The 21,080-nt window shown below is 41.9% G+C and overlaps 1 protein-coding gene across 1 annotated transcript in view; it reads left to right on the plus strand.

The window, feature by feature from the left end:
* PIK3R4 (phosphoinositide-3-kinase regulatory subunit 4) overlaps positions 1-21,080 on the plus strand; it is a 1,130,409-nt gene that overhangs the window by 1,071,775 nt on the left and 37,554 nt on the right. Inside the window, exon 19 of the mRNA XM_069648735.1 lies at positions 7-118. Within this exon, the coding sequence (XP_069504836.1) occupies positions 7-118 (112 nt within the window). The remainder of the gene's footprint in view (positions 1-6; positions 119-21,080) is intronic.

The following is a 21,080-nucleotide window of genomic DNA, read 5'->3' on the forward strand; positions in this document are numbered from 1 at the left end:
CTCTAGGTTCTGGGATTTGGTGTGCCCTGAGAGATCGTACATTGTTGCTGGCAGCGGGAACCACACTCCACCCGTATCTTACTACAGAAAGATCATTGATGGTGCGGAGGTTGTCCAGGTAACTTCTACTTCTACACGAATGCATATCTGGAAAGTATGTCTCTTACAGTAACAGTAACGTCTTATTCTAGGAAACTTGAATTCGGTGATCTGAAAAAAAATGCAAACAGAGATTACAAAGTATGCATGGCAACGATATTCAGGAACCGTTTCACTTGAACGTACGGATCTTAAGCTAAACATTCAGTGGAGAAAAACTTTACATGAAATACATTCCAATACTGTTAAAAATGAAATGATAAAAAACAGGACATTTTAAAAAGAAGTACATTTTTAATTATGTGAATAAATAGCTGAACGCATTCATAAATCATTGTTCTATGGACAAAACCCCCTCAATGAATAATGCTGCCACACCTAGTTTAATGGCATATGTGTAAAGAGCATCATATTGAAAGACCTGCAGTAAAATTCACAGTAAAATTCACAAACTGAGGATATTCACCAAAGCCTCGTTTGGCTTTCTATCTGTTAGGAAGCTCTACACAGTCCCGAGCAAGACATGTGTTTGTGCTATTACCGGCGGAAAAATTGCGACCATTTTTTTGGCGGGGGATCCCCTAAGCCCCTAAACCCCCCGATTGCCTATCCTTTTTACGCCACCTGACTCATTTTAACCACTTAGCCCACTACCCTATATATATTTATTTAATATTTTTGATGTTTTCCGGTATTATGTTCTTCGGTGAAATGTACCACTCTGAATTGTTTAAGATCAAATGACTGGGTACCCGTCTTCTTGGTCTCAAAGCCAACACTGTTGCCTTAGTTGGCTATGCCAACTGATTGTTGGATTTCATGCTTAGGAAGTACAGAATCCGTAGATGAAGGCTTAGCTTCAAATGGGACTCCGTATGTGATTCAAACAAAGGAACCACAACATCCCAGCGCTGTGGCAACTACACAGGGACCTGCATGACGGTGGACTGATGTGCTTTTAAAGTATTGCCTGACTGCAATGTTCCCATTCCTGCTACCCTTTAACTAATCTGTTGAATGGAATGCAGAAGCTATTCAAGTTTAGCATCCAGTTACCTGGATTTTCATCTCCCAGTGTAGCAGCAGCACTGGGAGGAAATACGTTCACGGAATTGGAAGACCTCTGTAGTATACAATGCTTGTCAGGACTAAGTTGCCCGCTCACAGGAGGCTGGGGAAAATGGGTTAGTTCTTTCCTGCTGTTCCTTGACACCTGCATTTTTCCCACCCTCAAAGTTGGTTGGGCGAAGGAGATGGGACTATCCCACGTACTTGTGACCAGTCATCTACTGTTTAGTTCATGTTATCCATTATAACTTTTTAAGGAGAGGAAAGTTTCTTCGCAGAATTGCTGTTTATTTCATACTGAGTGAGAGGAAGACACCTATTTCACTTTTTCCATCCACCAAGGGACCCAGAGGTATGCAACCTATGTTTAAACTGAAGGCCATGCTCTGTATATTAGCTAGCCATTTGTAGTACCTTCTGTGTGGGAGGAAGAAAGATGTGAACTTCTGTCTAAGCGTCGGAGCTTGAGACCAGGAATAAAATCAAGTTAACCAGATTCTCCCACCTGACTAAAACTGTGTGATCCTGGACAGATTACTTTTGTCTCTCTGGCCAAGTTCCTGGACATGCGTAGAAAAAGGCTGAATCCCAGTATTAAGTGTCCGCTTAGTCTACAGAGCCCCATTTTCTAGTACTAGTCTGTACAGCTCAAGGTTTTGGTAGGATGGCAGATTAGCCAGGCTTATCTTAGGAGGGAAATATGAGTTGTAGGTAAGTACAAAGAACTTAGAATATACATAGGCCCAAAGAAACCCTTACACGCCTGGAGTTATATCAAAAAGTTATTTTTTTTATATACACAAGGTTAAGTTAAATCTACAGGTAAGTACTATTTCAAACTAATGAACACACTAGAAAACCAATGCAATACTTGGATGAGTAAACCATAAGGTAAGTTAATGAACACAGTTCAGAAGTAAGTAAAACTACTATTATAGTAGCTAAAAAATGGTTAGGAATACAATGATTAACACCACCAGTAATAGCAGGTCAGTACTTTTCAAGACTTATTACTTTTCAGAGGCCTTAAGACTTTAGCAGTCCATCCCTATCTAGGTATGAGTTCTTCAAGGTCAGATTGGAGGGAAAGCAGATAAGGCATAGCTGTAGAAAAGGCAAAGTTCCAAAGGATTCTTCAGTATAAGTAAGTATAGAGCTTTTGTTGGTCAAAAGGGGTTCAGGGACCCAGGAAAGACTCCCTGAATGTGATTCATCTTTAGGCCTGGACGAACGTGTATGGGCTGTTAGGATGCTTGCTGTCCTCGCAGACACACTGGAGCCTCAGCAGGTTTCACAAAGGATTCTTGCAGAAGACAAAAGTCAAACAAGGAGCAGCCCCACCCAGGACGGCAGAAGAAGGACCAGGAAAGTACACATGAAATGGGGGAAAAAAGAAATGAGCCACACTTTTGGGTCAATGGTGACCCTTCTGTGTATTACTGCGTCAGGGTAGGAAAAATACACGAGTCAGTAGAACACGTCCACTGCCACTAGCCATTCAGGTGTGCTTGTCACAGAAATGTTACAAGAGCAGTGAGAAAGGGGATACCATGTGACCACTCAACACTCCACATGAGGTTGTGTGTGCTGATCTCACAAATGAAAAGGTAAGCAGGATAACAAGTATTCCCCTATCATTGGGAACAGGAGTTCAAGGAAAATAAAAGAGAATAAAAATGAAAGCCCAAAGGGCTCCCATCAAAACTGCGCAAAAGGTGCTTTGTGCTGCAAAAGTAAATTACAGATGCCTTGGGTAAAACGAGGGAAAGCATGACTCAAATAAATAAAGTAAAAACATAATGAACAAGGGTTTCCATAGTCTGAGCAAAAGAATTAATGAGTGAGAAAAAGGTTCCCACTCATTCCGGAGAACAAAATAAGTCCCAGGAGTCCAGCAAAAAGTCCTGCTGGTCTTACAGGTAGAGGGGATTTGGCATACATATGAAAAATCTCCCTAACAGCAAGCACAGTTGCAAGGAATTGCTGGGGATTTAGTTGTGGGAGGGGATTGTTTGTGGCACATTGACGTATGCAGTTAACCAGATGTTCTGTACGAATTTATAGAGTCCAACTGGTGTGGGATTTACAAGACATTTATCTTGGTATTAGGTAACCCACCTTTTAATATATGCCTGTACTACACAAGTTGGTAGTGTGACTGAGCAACCAGGCTTATCTTAAGAGGGGTAATGTAAGCTGTAGAGCTGTACAATGAAATTAGTAAATGCACTTATCCAAGTAAACACTTACACACTTACTTGTAGTATAAATATGAATTTATATATACACGAGGATATTTAGACAATCTTCAAGAAGCAGCAACTAATAGTAACATTAATCCCAGGGTTAGAATACAGTTCAACAAGCGCAATAAAGCAGGTGAGTAAACTTTTCTTACGTTAAACATATTCCAGCACACTAATTGACGTCCTTTGAGGTCAGTAATAACACTTATTTGTGATGACCATTACAGTATTGAGTTTCAAGGAGGTAAAAGTTAAAGTTAGATCAGAACATACTTTGTAAGTAGAAAAACAGTTGGGTTCTTCCAGAGGGATGTAGGCAGTCTTTTATCCCAGCAGTAATAGTGTTCAACAATTAAAACCTGAAATGGAACCAGCACTGCCAACACCAATAGGTTAAAAAGGGAGGCATTTAAGGAGCCAGAACAGCCAAAGTCAATGGGCCATTTCAAAGTTGTGATGCCTTCTTAGAAAATGTTTTAAAATAGTCAGTAGTTAAGTAGAAAATCACAGAAGCTCAAGAGGAGCCACCTTGGAGAAGCACAAGCTGGGAGGCCAGTGTAGGTGGGTTGAGGTCAACTCAAAAGGGTTTCAAATAGTACTCCTCAAGCTAGGTAGCACCGCAATTGGCAAAAGGTAGATGGTACCCCAAGCCCCACAGTACCTGTGAATTGAAGAATTGGTTCCAGCTGGATGCCTTCCTGTTGCAGTGTAGCAGACCCTTATTCCTGGTCTTTGGTCAGGGTGACGAAAGGGAGGACGTCTGGCAGGCTTCTGCGGCAGCACTCGAGAGAGGTATTCTGCAGCAATGGATTCTCCTTGATTTAGCGGCCTTTTGTGGTGTTGGTGCCTTTTTCTCAGCACCAAAGAAGAACTAACAGCTCCAGTTGGAGGTTTCCTGACCCCTCTGTCCTGGACTCTGGTGAGGGGACTCTGGATGAAGATGTCCTGCTTCTTTATGGTCCTCTGGATGCCCACAAAGTTTTGGCCGGGTTCGCACTTCCGAAGGCAATGCACTCGATGATGGTCAGGGGTCCCCGGGCATTGGGATTCTGCAGCCTTGAAAAGTCACAGCAAGTCCGGGGCTGCACCAAAATGGAGCTTGACTTAAGGCTAGTTGGTCCCACCAGCCCAAGGGCGGAAGTTGTCCCTTGCGGGTCTTCAGCCGAAACGGAAGAGGGGTCAGCACAGCCGTAGGGCTTCACCAGGCACTTCACGGTTCAGGAGAGTGCTGCTGGCGTCTTTTCACGTCTTCTTCGTCTTCAATGTTTTCCTACAGTGGTCGACTCTCTTAAGCTTCCAGGATCGACTTTTATGCAGCAACCCAGCCAATCAAACTGCCTTGCAACATTCAAACTTGGGGTTTGGTAATCCTTTCAGGGCAATCAACCACCCAGTTTGAATTGGATTCGCACACTCAGACTGGAAGACAAAGCACTGCAGAGTGTTTGACTCCTCCCTCGCTTCCTGCCTTCACGGACACTCTGAAGCCTGGGCGAAGAGCCCACAGGACTCCCGCTGAAGATAGAAATCGCACAAAGGAATTTCCTGCCCTTGAGGTTAGGGGAAAAAACAAGAAAGAACAAGGAACACTGAAATGACGGGAAAAAAAGACAGGGGCCATTTTGGTAAAATGGGCACCCATCTGTGCCTTTACCGGGGCTGTGCAAACAGCCCGCTGTAAAGGTGCACCGAATTAATAAAAGGTTCACTGCCACCAGCCATTAAAGGTAAGTTTGTCCTTGTAACATAAATGTTAAATTTAAAATGAGAAAGGGGATACTCTGTATCTCGCCAGCACGCCACATACGGTGGGGGGGGGGCTGGTCTCACCTAATAACATGTACAAGGGATCCAAAGATCCTTTCTACCCTTGGGAACTGTACTTATCACATGGTTATCCAGAGAAAGTTAAAAGGGGAGTCCCTAGGGAAACCCAGGGAGGATAGCTTGGGTGCTACGCGCTCGCCTTGGAAGCAAGACAACGCGGAACAACACAAGTTCGATCCCTGGGTCTGTGCTTAGAACCCTCTGGCTATTAAGCGTGTTATAAATAACCAATTACAACCCAGCAACAATAGGCACGTATTGTCAAAATATTGGCAAAGAGGATAACTTTTAAAAGACATTATGGAGAGTCTTACAAATGGCACCCATACAAACATTCTGAGAGTGTAGAAAAAGGTTTCCACTCACAGAGGTATAAGGAAAAATAATACACCAGTAAAAGCTACAAGTTCTGGGTTGACACAGGTCAGGAAGATTTACCATTGCTATGAAAATGTTACCTAACACCAGAGTACTAATTGATTCAAAACTGATATCGTTAGTGACTTCCTGAAACAGATGTGTAGTATTGTACCTATCTATCTGCACTGGGTGCACACAGTGCTGCTAGTAGAATACAGCTATGTCATATGGAATGTGATGGGACCTGAGGGTTCCAAGAACTACAGTTGGTAACGCAGGATGGGAGAACCTTACTGAAAGGATGTCATCTGTTTAGCTCCCTGCCCCTTTCTATATAACTAGCCCTGTCACTCTGTAACTTATAAATAAACTTACTCCTTTTATATATACTGGTCTCCTGTGCCTTACCTGAATCCAGATGTCTTCTTACCATCCCCGATACTACAAGATACAATCCTACTCATGTCAAAGTAAAAGTAGGAGATAGTTCTGAAGGGTTGAGCTCGTATGGTGGACAGATAGTCCCCAAACCTGTTTCTTGGCTGGCAGGAGACCAGGCATTGCTTATGAGCTAGTCTTGCATGCCTAGTTGGCTGGTAGAGTAGAATGACCTTGAGGAAATAGCATGGTGCCAGGCCTATCATGTTAGATCAATCTGCTGTTTCACCAGAAGCCAGAGAGAGATCTTAGAACAAAGATTTAGTAAATGCATTGACGTTGGTTCAAGGCAAGTGCCCACTCTTTGGCATAAGGGGCTATATAAATGACAAATATGTGAATACCTAGGTCAGACATTGGGGTCTAGGCTTAAGAGCAGGACCTCAGTTTTTGATGTATGGAGGCAGAGGCCGTTGGGGATTATCATTTCCTGAGAAAAGGACAGTTCACCACATGCTAGTTTCCATAACGATATTCTAGTTTATGGTGGCGATGCAGAACATCTGTGTAATGTCATATCTGACTGAGAAAAAGCTAGGAACGTGATATTCACATTTAAAATTACCTGCAATAGGGATGGCCAGGGCTCCAGATGAGATTTTGATGATTTTGCTTCCACATAATTGTGTTGCTACTTTTAGAAATTGCAAATAAAAGGATTATTCAGGAAGCCAAACTGTAGTTCCCGTTGTGTTAATGTAAAAATCCAAGGCAAGTAAAAATCCATTTTAATTAAAAAATATATATATGTAAGTTTATTGTAGCACACTTCATCTGTGCCCAGTAATTTCCATGAATGGAAAGATCTCCCTTCAGATCTGATCAATAGGAGTGCTCACGCTGCTCATCTCTTGGTCTCAATACATCACCACAGCAGTGCAGGAGGCAACAGGCACACACATGCCTATCTGTTAGACCCTGTTTTGTTAGGTGTATTTCCCTAATCCTAGGGTGCGAAACAGGCAGCCACAAGGACTCTTTAAGGTGATCTTGCTAGTTTTGGCAGAAAAAGCATTCAAATGCACAAGTTGGGTGCATAATGTGCAATGTTTGCATACAATTAAGAACAGGATTTTGCGCCAGGAAAGGGTGGAGGGGGAGTATTTTTTCTCCAATAACTTGTATGAAAGGAATGTACATTTCTGGTAGAAAAATGTTAAACAAAGTTGAAAAGTTTCAACATTCTGTGTTGAAAATCGGAATTCTCCCACAGAATGTGGGTGAGTGGGCCAGTGTGGTTGTGAGTAGTCCCATAAAAGGGATACGAAACTGTTAAGAACCATGCCAGACATACCATCGAACTTAACTGGCAGTTGAGCGTGACATTGTGATTAACTGTTTTGAAAGATGCTGGTAGGTTGAGCAAAATCAGAAAGAAGGACAGTTCCCGACCTCCGGCAGCTACAAGCTCATGTGTGCTTTCAATGACGTGGGTTTCAGTATTTCTGCATGGATAGAAGCCTAATTGTAAATCAAATAGTAGGACGTTTTATTCAAGGTGTGCTGAGTTGTGACTGACGTAAGCTTTGAGGATTTCACCCACATAATCGGGACATGGATGGGCCAATAATTGGCCAAGAATCTTGTTCATCCATTGGCTTGTTGCCATGCAAATAGTTTAGCTATTCTGTGTTTGATCTGCAGGTCACAGGTGGACACAATAACACACCAACTCCAAAGACAGTTTAAGGGTTTTTATTGAAGGATTTGAGAAGAGGCTCACTAAGCCCCATCCCTCTCTCTCACTCTCCTTCTTGTGCCCCCTGGGGGTTTTCTTCTCTAGTCCAGGCGTCCCTCAACCCCAGGATGGTCACTATAGATCGATAAACCAAACGGTCTATTAATTGTCTGGCTGGTCACCCTGTCTCCCTCTGGGAACAATCTTAGAGAATCCCACCCTAGGCACCACAATACAATTAGTACAAGAATATGCGTCTTCAGACACTTGTGTCCCACTAGGTCCTTTCTATACACCCCTCATGCTCTTTGCCCTGATGTTATATTCCATCTCTCTCTTCCTTCTACTCTCCTCCCCTCTTACTCCCACACCCCTTTGTGTCTCCTTCTCTTGCTCCTCCCTTCTGTTCCACAGATGTTCTCACTCTACTTCTACTCCCCTCTGCGCTCTACCACTACTCTGCCCACTACTGCTATTCTCTCTGCCCCACCCCACTACTATTTTCCACACTACTACTCTCCCCCCTACTTTCTCCCCCACTATTACTACAAAGCCTTTTCCACGCTACTACTCTCCTCTCCACTGCTACCACTCTACCCTCTCCACTATTACACCTTATCCCTCAGTCCTCCTCCTTTCATTTCTCCCTCACCTTTCAGTCACTCTCATTAACTCTCTACTTTCCCTCTGTTAGCGTTTCTCACTCATCTTGCACACACACTTTAACCCAAGTACCACTTTCTACCACCAACCAATACCTCACCTTGCACAGTTCAGCAATCCTTCTCCGTGCTCTTCTGCATCAGCCTTCCTTTGCTAGGTCTTTTGGTCCTCCTATCTTGACCTCACCCAAACAACCCACACAGTGTTTCCTGTGCCCCTTTTTATCCTTCCATTTCATCCACCATTGGTTTTCTTCCTCAGCTGGCTTTCTGGCCAGCTGCTGGCTTTCTTTACCCCAGGAGAAATATTACAGGTAAGCAAACGCACAAAGGGGGTTTTAAGCCCTCTCCCTTCCTCGTCTGTGGGTCTGCTGGCTCTAGGCAATGACGGCCCACCACAATAACACTTAATGTCCCTGTTTATATTGGGGCTTGCTGGAGCGTTTGGGATGCCCATTTGGCATAGAGACTGTTTTGTGGCCCTGGTGCAGGTAAGAAAACTGTCTGTGTGCATAGCGTCGAGTGCTGGGTTCCCCGGTTTGTGGTGTGGACTGCTCTGCATTCTTCCTGAAGGTGAGGTAAACTCTCCCATGTGCCGCCTAGTGTGTGGACCACCGGTCTGCTGTGTGGGGTGCTCTGCAGTGCAGCAGTTCCTGCCTGCATGGCTCTCTTTGGAACGGCTCATTTACTTTGTTCTCCACTGCCAGGTTTTCTGGGAACTGTAGTTCTAAGGGACACACAAAGATAAGCTAGCATTGTGCAGAACAGGTATGGGGTAAGAAAAGGTGTGGCTCATTTCATGCAAACAGGCACAAGCAGAAGGGGCAGCGACTTCAGCCCACTCAACTCCCACATGCTCCCTGCCCTGTCTGGGACGGGACTGGTTCTGGTAAAAACCCTGGTAGGCCTCTCACCCCAGGTTGAGAGGAGACCCCATCCCCTCTTGACACAGTCAGATACCTACTAGGGTAGGACTGGCTCAGGTAAAAACCTTGTTAGGCCTTCCACCCCAGGTTTAGAGGCAACCCCTTCCCCTCTTGACACAGTCAGATCCTTGACCCTGTCCTTAGGCCAACTCAGCCCATCATCCTTCTAAGATAGTTACATGAGTACCAACTTTGGTGTTGGGGCAGAATTTCATTTTTGGTGACTCTGCTGTCTTTGTGGAGACACTTAAAATGTTGTTTTTTGTGTTGGATCCTTGGTCTCTTTATGGTCAGAGAGACTTCCACTGCAACCCGTTTTTAGTAGATGGTCCCATGGTAGCCCATATAACTCCTGGGACAGTAAGCACCCTGTTTTTGCCAAAGGGTGATTATATCACCCTGCATTAGTTTTAGGGAGTATGCTGATGGCTGCTGTGATTTAGTTTGGGATTCACCTGGGGTGCAAGTTAATTTACTTTTGTCAATAGCCCAATGTACATTTTTCTAGTCCTACTTCCTGCCATTTATTTTCTTGGACCCTCCTATATTTGAGGACACCACAAGGCAGTTCCAAAATGGCTGTTGTGCAAACATGAGCCCACTCTGAGGCCAGCCCTGAACCCTCTAAAGTTGTTTAGGGAATGTCTAGACCTGAACCTGGACTCCTACATGGCCCTTACACATCCTGGTGGGGGCGGTCCTGCATATTTAGTGGGTTTTGGGGCCAACTTTTGCTTGGAGCCCCTTTGTGTGATTTGTGGACTGGCTTAGGCATGCCCTTGTGTGTATGGGTGTGTATCTAGTGGAGACCCTGTTCCTCGCTCAATTCTGCTCAATACTTCAGATTTCCAAGGAAAAAGGCGGGTTTATTTACCTGCTGGAGGACTTTGGCGATAGGAGCTGCTGATGATTTTTGCAGCCCGGTTTGACCATAGTGGCCAGACTGTTTCCATACCTTAAGTGCCTGCTTGGATTTTCGGCTGGTTAACTGGCCTTTTGTCATCCTTCTTCTGGTCTTTCTTGTTGGCTAGGCCAGGCTTCTTGTTCTGGGACTGTCATTTTGGGCCGTTTTACCACTGATTCCCCTTTTTACCACCTGATGTCCTGCCTTGGTGTTGGAAGCTTCCATCATCAGGGAGCGAATTTGGACTTCAGGAACACCAACTCATCTGCTCGGCTGAGCAGACCTGGTCCCCCTGCATCCCTCACTCAGCCTTTCTCGTGGGAACGTATTCCGGAGTGGGCTGCTTTCTTTAGTCCTTTGAGCCACCCGAACCTGCTGATCTGTGGTGTTCTGTGCTAGAACCACCTCAGTTACTTCGTTCACTTCTGGCTTGTGGGTCCTGCTCCAAGGAAGGCTGGTTGCTCTTCTTTGTGGCTGTCTGGTTGTTGTTGGCTTGGAGTTCAAGTGCCTGTGTTATCAGATCCCTTAAAACAGCCTGCAAAAGAAGAGCTGTACACAAGGTGTTGTTTTGCCATACTGGAACCATCTTTTCAGGAACACTGGCCATGTGTACCTACCTCTGGGCCCTGGAATGGTGTGTTATTCTTGATACTCTCAAGGGTCCCTGTGGTCTACGATTTTCACAGTCCTGCTTCAACCATATTTCCCTAATGACTTGCTTTGGGCTGAATCCTTCTAGACTGCATCTTCTCCTTGGGCTTCTGGGGTCTCGAACCTGCCCCTGAATCTCTTTAAGGGTGTCTTCTCTTGTGACTCCAGGTGTGGTTGCCAACATCGTTCTACCTATCTGGGCAGAACTGGTATTTTCCTTGTTTTTCACTACAACCACTGAACTGCCTACTGATTTTGTCCTCTATTTCCTATGGTAATTTGAGCACTTAACCATGATCTCCTCCGGTATAGGTCACTTTTGGAACATTGACATTTTTCCTGGGTCCCTTTGATCCAAAGACTGGACCTTTAGCATGTACCCTGGATTTTAAATATGGTTTTAAAGTCCTACATCCCACTCCTGTCAATGTGCAATACTTGGTTATATTGTATAACTGTATCTCTTTCCTTGGCGTGTAATGTGACGGTTCAATCAGCCTACAGGTATTCTATTCTTGTAGGTGCCCTTGTGGTATGGTTCCTGAAGTTCTGCTTTTATCCCTGTAAGTCTAAAGTGTGCATTTGTATCACCCATCTTACTATGTGTTAGAGGGTCAGGAATACCTTAATAACTGTGTGGCATGTTGGGCACACATATTGGCTGTCTAATGTACTATTTCTTTGTCTAGGTTGCCTTGTCCTTCCCCTCTAGACTTGGTGTGCAGCGCCTAGCACTGGATAGTTGTCTGATATGTTCGCAGTAGGGTTGCATTGGGTCTTAACTGACCACTTCTGCTTTTTTACACACACACTAGTTCCATAATGTGTTGTGTGTCCATGAAGTACTTATTTTAACCTGGTCTAGTGTGGACTTTAATAAAGTCTATATTTTTTCACTATGCCAGTGTTGGTTACTTTTCTTTGGTTAACTTTGTGGACTATTGAAACTGACCTACCATCCCTCCTTCCCTCACGGAGAACACCCTTACTGCTCTCTCTTTGCTACTATCTGTAGTGGGGAATTGGCTTCACTGTTGCTTGTCTAACCATTAGGTTAGATGGTTTCACAGCCCTCGCAAGATGGTTGTGTATAAATCTCCCTAATAGTTGGGTAATAAATAATCATTGTATATAAAAATGGTCTATGTAAAGTGCTTTGATGAAAGCATTATTTATTTATTATAATTTTTTTTTATTGCCATTTTTAGTTTTTTACAAACTTTTATCACAATGTTATCCATAACAATATTCCCTTAATAGCTAATATAAAATCTTTTCTTTCAAATCTCCACTTTCTCTATATATTGTTTTCCTTTAAAATTGCATCTAAAAAGTCAATAGTTACACAGGTTATTTTCGTATTGTGCCCAGAAATTATGCGGTTCCACCATTCATCAGTGTTGCCATTTAAGGTGAAAGAGAATCCTAGATGGCACGTCCTTTAGTCAGAAATTGCTTCGCATTTTATCAGTAGGTGTTGAAGCGATTCTATGTCTTTTTTGCAATGTCTGCAAAGATTGTCTTTGAGGTCTGGCTCTTTTCTTAACCATCGTATTTCATTTGTCTGAAGTGCGTTTAATCGTAAACGCAGAAATTGATCGCGATGATGTCTTGATGGACATTTTGAGAGGTATTTCGGAGGTACGTTTATCTTGTTCATGGTGTTCCCAATCGGCATTGCAGATCGTAATGTCTCTCTCTTCTCAAGATTAGAGATCCAGTACCAACGTTGAAGATATATCTTGACCAATTGTGGGTGTCTTTGAAGCGACTCTTTATCTATGTCTGCGGCAGCCAAAATTTGGTCTATTTTGTAGGTCCAGTTTTGTAACATGGTTGGTATTGTCTCAGACATGGAGGATTTGAATATTTTGTAGGCGGGCTCTCCAGGCTGATCTCGTATTTCGCGTAGCATTGCGCAGGCTTTCCAGACTGTTGTTTGATACAATGAATTAGTCGCCAATTCGTGGCGCAATAATGTCATTGAAACATAATGTGGCAGTCTGAGCACTTTCCGCCAGAACAGACCTTCAAGTGATTCCCAGTATCTAAAGTCGAGATTCCAGGCACATTCAGCTCCGAATGTGATCGCGGGTACGACTTTGTTCAAATAGAAAGTTAGTATCGGGTGAAATGAAAAATGTCCGTATTCCATGTGTAATTTCATTCCTTGCAAAGCGTATGTGGTCATTCTGCTTCTCAGGTCTTGGTACCATGGCCATTCACGAATGGATGTGCTGAAGATTACTCCAAGGTAACGTATTGATTTTTTCCTCAGCAACCTGCCATCTGAAAATGTTTTTTTTTTTTTCTTCTTAAGGTACCTATCGGCATTATTTTCGTCTTGGCAGTGTTTATTTCAAGTTTGTTCTTTGTTGAATATAGATTTAATTTTGTCAACAGCTGCTGCAGACCGATTTGCGTTTGATCAACTAATACTATATTGTCTGCATAGATAATGCAGTTTAGTTCCTGTCCATTGATTTTAGGCGAGAAACATCTGACATCTTCTAGTTCAGCTGGCAAGTCAGAGATAAATAGTTTAAACAGCAGTGCTGCCAACGGACAGCCCTGTTTTACTCCTTTTGAAGTGGGTATGATGTTTGTCAGATCGCCGTCTTGGTTAATTCTTATTTGCACGGATGTTAATTCGTGAAGTGCTCGTATGGGGTTTAATATGTCTGTTGGGCATTGCCACTTTGTTAGTTTTTGCCAGAGTAGATTTCGGTCTATTTTGTCAAAAGCTTGCTGCATGTCCACAAAAGCTAGAAAAAGGGATTTATGACCATTCAATGATTCTAATTTTAACAAGTTTAACAATAGTAAGTTGACTTCAGTTCCTACGCCTTGTGTAAACCCTGTTTGACGACATTCGCCTATTCCAACGTGTACGGCCCATGTCGATAACTTTTTTTGTAGAAATGAGGCAAACAATTTACCGATCGTATCTAACAAGGCAATAGGGTGATAATTCACTGGATCTGCCCGTGACCCCTTTTTGTGAATTGGAACAACCACTGCTGTTCGCCAAGATGGTGGTAATTCTTGTTTGAGTGCTATTTTATAAAATCGAATTTCAATGAGGTGCGCCCATTTTTCTGCTTCTTGTTTGAGCATTACGTTACTAAGGCCTGCTGCTCTTGAGTTTTTTAACAGTTTAATAGATATTATTATGTCGTCACGAGATTCCACCACGTTCCAGGGTTTGGTAGATGCCTCGATCGTTGTAATATAGGCATTTTCAGAATCGTTGAATAGGCGACAGAAGTGGGCTTCCCAAGTATGCGGGGCAACTTCGTTAGTTAAGATTAGATTACTTTTTGTGTTGCCAGAGTTTAGAATTGGCCAGATTCCATGTGTGTTATGTTTTTGGAACAGTTCTATTATTAACTCTGCTCGTTCTTGGTCTCGTAGTGTAGTGAATGATTTAGCCCAGTTTCTGTATCGTTGGCGTCAAAGTCGTAGTTGTTCTCTTTTCATGCTGTTATTTGACTTCCTAATCATTCTTATTTCTTGCAAGAAGATTTTTTTTTCTTTTGCTAACAGGCTACTGAATTTGTGTCGATGTTGATGGCTGACAATTACTTTTGCATTAAATTTCACTTTAAATTTGTTTGGCAATGGGACATAGTTGATGTCTTGTTGTGCAGCAGTTGCTGCAAATATGTCTGTCACTTGTCCAATCTGCGTTCCACTTATCCGGAGACGATTTCCATTTGCATTTGTACTTAAGGCCTCAGAATATTTAGATGTAAATTGTGGGCTTGTCTCTCTCCATGTTAATTTTAGCGGGTAGTGGTCGCTTTTATTAGATGATATTACATTCAGCTTTGTCACTTTTCCAAATATATTTTGTGACAGCCAGATGTAATCCAACGTTTTATGTTTGTGCTTTAGATGCCAGGTTGGCTTTGGAGGAATGTCGCCTTGAACATGGCCGTTAATTTAATTTAATTTATTATTAATGTGTTACAGCTTATTATAAGCTTTTCACATAATATAAGAAATTACATTCAACAAAAAGAAGACAGTTGATCATAAAAGTAAATACTGACATATTAAATGCATAAAAAGAAAAAAAAGTAGTAGTATAAAAAGCAGATTTAGGAAAGATAAACAAGAAAGAGAAAAAGAGAAGATAAAAAGAATTAAGAATGAAAAGTGAGATAAGTTACATTCAGAATTCAAAATTAAAAGGATGTACAGATGTATTCATAGTCCACCAGTAGATGAATATTAATGCCTTTATATATTGAAGACTACAAGTCCAAATAGATATTGCTAATGAGGAGATTATAAAGAGTTTTTTCCTAATAAAAACTTTCCCATAATAAAAGAAGGTGGCCATCCATGAGTTGACAGTTCGCTATATGTTTATGTCCAATAATTTCTCGATGGTCGTCATGGCATGGCCGTTAAGCATGACACAGTTCCGGCTATGCATTGCAGAGTGCCACAATTTGGCTTCAGGAGTTAGTTGGTCAAACGTTATGAGCTTTTGATTATTCTCAGGTTCCATCTTCTTGAACCATGTATTGTTCAAATCTCCGCATATTATGATTTGCAGATTATGGACACTAGCCAGATGTGTGTCTATCATTAGAGTCACAGATTTAACATAGTCCGCTGCACTGATCATGGCAGGGTTCCAATAAGTATTTATTAGTAGAATCCACGATTTAGCTGTAGTTTTTTTTTGTTTGGATACTCGATTAATGTCCCTTGTACAAATAAATTTGGATTAGGTAGTTCTTTCACTATCCAATTTAGAGAGTGTTTTATCATCGTTAGAAGGCCTGAGTAGGGTCGTCCTTTTTGATTTTTTCCAGCTGGGTTTAACAAGATCGTGTAACCGTCTCTGGTGGGAGGCTCACGAAGCCATGTTTCTTGTAAACACAGTGCGAAATTTCTCTCTAAGTTTAACTGGTAGTCATTAAACAGATGTACAAAGCCTCTTGTATTCCATGAGATTAAATTTTGAGGCTGATCTCGGGGTTCATTCTGTAGCTAATGTGTTTGGTTCCGGGCCTGACTGGAAAAACTCCACCTTGTTTCCTGCTGTTGAGATGGTGGGTTGAATTCGTGTGATCTTTTCCCAGATATGTATTTCCTCAGTGTTTCCCTTCTTTGTTCATTTCGTGTCAACGTTGTTAGTGTTTCTGTGGACCTTTTTTCCGCTTTGATTTCTTTATATGGCTCAAGAGAGAGGTCGAAACCATATAATAATAAATCGTCTTTTGCATCCAGTAATGTCTTCCTGACGACCTGAGAGTTAATGTGCAAAAGCACTTGATCAGAGGTTCTCTCTGTTGCGTATTCCACAATCTTTATGTCGTCTGAGGTGACGGTTCGTAAAGCTGGTATGCATTTGAATAGTTTCATTGTATTGCCACGATTCAGGTTCACTTCGTGGTCGTCGGCATGTATGTTTTGTAATCTTAGTTTTGTATTTTCCTTTTCTCTGCCAGGTCGTCGCTTTGGTGACGATTTAATTGTTTGGTTAGTTGCTTTCTGTTTCTGCCACAGCGTGAATTTGGGGTTTAGCTTGCATAGTGGTGTAGTGTGCGTTTTTTGTCTTTGTGATGGTTTTCTTGTCGCACCACAATTTATTTCCGACTGAGGCAACGGCTTTAGATGTTTTCCTTTTAGGTCGGATTTCACTCCTGCATTATCAAATACTCTTGTTTCTTTTTGAGGGGATTCATCGGTTGACTCATATGGTGGGTCATCTCAATATGTAGATAAATTGCAAAAGTCGGATGATGTATCAGAAGCCAGAGGTTCTCGGTCTTCAGATTCCAATCGCCGGCGTTTTTTCAAATTTGTGCTAAAGATTGTTGACAAACCACTCGAGATCTTGTCTTTGATCGTTATGATTTCTTGGCTTTCAGAGATTTTTGTTTGAGGCTTTGCACGTTCAAACAGAGCCGTCTTGGTAGGGGTGGTCAGATTCCTAATGAATTGTTCCGCCGCCTGCCGTACGGACTTCTTAGGGGCCTCTTTAAGCCGTGATGGAGGGATCTTTCTTTTTGCGTTTGATGTTGTTGCTGTTTTTGCATTCAGATTTCCAATTTTAGCTGGACCCGTAAAGATGCCAAAAGAAGAAAATGGATTTGTTGAGTCGTCTTGTTTTATCGTGACACTCTCTTTCGTTTTATGTGGCAATGGTTTTTCTTGTCCATCAATTAGGTCGCTTTTAGATAGATCGATTGGGTGGTTCAAGGGGCTTTCTTGAATAGTTTTATCTGGAATTTTTTGAGTTATGTTGTTTTTTCCTTTTTTCCGTGTGTTTTCAGTTTCATTTCTAGGACTGTTTGTCATGCACTCTTTATTTGCATTCTGTTCTTCCTTGTTTGTGGTTTTCATTGCGACCGTAATAGTAGGGTATAATCCAGTCGTCGAGCAGGGTGCAGATTTAGCAGAGACAGCAACCTCAGGCCTAATGTTTGGCAGGTTTAACTGGTCTGGATTAGCACCAGCTGAACATGGGCATATGTACTGTGTTTCCTTCTTTGTTTCAGTTTGTTGCATCCATTTAATGGATTCGATTAATGCTGCCATTAGGATCTTTAGATGATTGGTCTTTGGTAATTAGTTCTTTTTGTAGTGACTGCCATCGCCTCGATTGTTCAGCTTCCTGTTGGATTTTTAGCTGCAAAGTCTCAATGAATTGTTCAATGCCAGCTATTGTCGAGAAGACATTTGTCATCAGCATTGCTTGGTTAGTTAAAGTGTCTTGTAAGGCTTGATAAAGTTTGATGAACGGAGTTAGGGCCGTTGTAGAAGGGGCCAAAACATTATTGTAGATTTGTATGGCTGCAGCAGTTGATACATTTGGTTTTGGTCCTGTTTCACCATTGATATGAGTTTCATTGTCAGTGGGTTGGTTTATTTTTTTTGGATCTTTATTTGTATTTTCATTTTTTCCCTGTTGTGTTGATTTGTCCACGACAGATAGATTTAAGGTGGAATCCCAGTATTCATCTGGTTTTATTTCTATGTTTTGCCGACCCGGTAATTTTGTAATTGGGGTACTGGTGCTTGCTTGTTGTATTGCCTCAGAAGTGCCAGTCCGTACGGTTGTTTCTTGTGGCTTTTTAGCATCGTTCTTTTTTCGTTGAAAACCGTTGAAGCTGGCAGTTAGTTTTGCTTCTATGACGGTATAATCAGCATTTAGTTTCTCAGTCAAGCGAATATCACGAGCCGCTTTGGCTATGTGCCATTTTTCCTCCCGCTTAGCCATTTTGATCCTGTCGGATTTAGAGAGATTTTCTACTGTGGGCATCCGGGAAATAATCTCGTGAGAAGCAATTTTACTGCTTGTTTCACTATTAAGTATTGTGGCAGATGAAGGGCGAATTGTCTCATACTCTTTATTTAATGCATTTTGCGTCTGCTTTTGATTTCCATTTATTTGACTTTCTGTATTTGTTTGGTGGTCACCGATCACCTCGCCTATTTTGCCCTTCTCTGGTATTTTGGGCTCTTTGAGGTCTACATTAACGTCCTTGTCGGTGATAGCTGGCTGGGGGAGCTTAGAGTCAAAAAGCGTTTGCTCATTGATAGATTTTTTTTCTTTTGATGCACTTGTCTGATGCGTTTAAAAGTTCAAGGTCGGTGACTTCAAACGGTGAGACAAACAGAGCAGGATTAATTTCTACTCGGGGACTGCACACATCTCTTAATTGCGCCACAATTGAATTTCACAATTTTGGACACTTGGTCATAAAAAAGTTTTATTTGTTGATGGCCCTTATTGATTACACGTGTTTCGGCACACTCCTAGTGCCTTCCTCAGATCAGGGCAATGTCTATTTACTAGATGTTAATGATACAACATAAAATTAAAAATTTAGCAAATAGAAAATTATATACATTACAATTACAAAAAAAACACAAAGCATATTGAATTCATATGTTTCGCAAATTCCCCAAAAGAAAAATTAAAAAATAAAAATATAAAATAAAGATGCATGGCAAATTGAGGCATTAATTTGTAATCATAAGCAACATTAATTGAATGCACAGACCCATTTGTAAGCAAAACCAAAAAATAGTTGACACATACCAGTCAGAAGTCGAAAAATCAATTGGAGGAGTGTGGAGGTGGGAGTGAGGGGTAGTTGAAAATATAGGGAAAAAAAGGAAAAGAAGAAATGAGAGTATTTGAGTCCATGGTCGAAAACACGAAGTTGCATTGATTCACTTATTCGAAAAATCCCAAATGGGTAAATCTAGCTTACCCATCCACTGATTTAACAGCTACAAATAACGTGATAGATGGCTGAGTCCCATCAGACTCCAAACGATTTCTAAGGGAACCGAAGTAAAACATCCGAGTCACTATGCTTTATTCATATATTATTATTCGATTCAAACATGCAATTATGTGTAGAAATTCCTCTAGTACGTATTTCGCTTGACATTAAAATAGGTTTCCATTCAAGAAATCTAAACTGGCTCCCATTCAACGTAGCGTTTCCGCACGGCAGTGCGATCTGAACAGTTTTCAAGTTGTTACCCAAGTAATATCACATTTTATCATTTTGTGCATTAACAATAAAGAGCTTGTATGGGTGAAGATATCAACCGAAGTTTGGAACGCGGACCCTTTGTTGATTGGTGCGTTAGTGTGTGGGCTGAGCAGACCCCTAGGGCTTACCTTACAAGTTCAATTTTACTGCATCACGCGTCGGGTTCCTAAAATGGCGGACGCCATTCTATGTTATTTATATATTAGATGTTACCATAGTAATGGTAATTGGTCCTACTTCTGTTTCCGTACTATGACAGCTGTCGGCCATATTTTAGTGGTAAGGACCTAATTATCTATGGCAGGTTTGTACATAGTCTTATACCATTTTGAATTAAAACAGTCCTAAACTGGAGTGTAGGCCTCATTATTTATGATCTCTCTCAAACCTTATTTACATATGGATCTAGTCCGATATCGCATCGCGAGGAGTGTTATCTCCTCCAAGTGCATGCTGGGAGAAGTAGTCCCTCTGAATTTCTACGGTAGAGCGGGCCTGGGGATAACACCCGCAAACCTTTTTATTTTGCTGTATTCCGGCCTGCTTCTCAGGCGCTTATCTCTGATCTATACAATACCGAACAAAAATTTTTCAAAATTCTCCCAAAGAACATTTTTTACAAACATTATTTATAGAAAGTATGACATTTCTTTGTCTGTGTTGAGGCCGTTTTCTACACTTCTGAAGAAATTGATGAGTTTGGCCTCCTCTTGACGTAACAATAGTTCCTGGTTGCCTCCTCTGCATCCCAATGTCACTTTTTTGAGCCCGATGAATTTGATGTGTTGTTTGTTGTCCATCTGGTGGACGCGCTGCCAGTGGTCCGCTAGAGGTAAATTTTTGTCCTGGCTCCCAATCACTGCCAGGTGTTCCCTGATCCTGAAGCGGAGTTCACGAATCGTACTGCCAATATAGATTTTCTCGCAAGTGCAGATGATGGCATATATAACATGCTTACTTTTGCAGTTTATCTGTTCTCGTATCTTGATTTGAGGTCCATTGCCTGCCTTAAAGATGTTTGTCATAGGTGTGGCATGTTTGCACATAGTACATGTGCCACATTTTCTAAAGCCTGGGCTGGATTCTTTTAGCCAGGTCCCAGTTGTCTCCTCCCTTTCTTCTGGTAGTAATGACGGACTGAGGCTCTGTTTCAGGGTTTTGGCTCGTCTATAGATCAATGACGGGTGGTCATGTATATAAGACTCGATGTGAGGGTCCAATTTAAGTAAGTGCCAGTATTTTCTAAGAGATCTCTTGATAACATAGTTGTTTGCACAGTATGTAGTAATGAATCGCACCTTATCTGACGGATTAGGTTTCACCTGTTGCGTTAGGGTTTGTGTCCTTGGAATTTTTTGTGCTTTGTTATAGGCAGTTTCAATACACTTCCTTGGATAGCCCCTGGCTTGAAATCTCCTGGATAAAGTTTCACATGCTTCATTAAAGTAAGAGAGTTCATTACAGTTCCTCTTGGTCCTAATGTACTCCCCTTTAGGGATATTCCTGATTACCGGTTCATAGTGACAACTCGTTGCATATAATGTGGAGTTTACTTCTGTCTCTTTCCGATATGTTCTGGTTTTGAGGTGTTCTCCCGAAACATAAATATTCAGATCCAAGAAATTGATCTCTGTCTTACTGCTAATTCCTGTGAACTCAATGCCTAGCTGGTTATTGTTGATTTGGA

This window comes from Ambystoma mexicanum, chromosome 2q (assembly GCF_040938575.1).
Source record: "Ambystoma mexicanum isolate Mex_15411 chromosome 2q, UKY_AmexF1_1, whole genome shotgun sequence".
In the NCBI taxonomy this organism is placed as follows: domain Eukaryota; kingdom Metazoa; phylum Chordata; class Amphibia; order Caudata; family Ambystomatidae; genus Ambystoma; species Ambystoma mexicanum.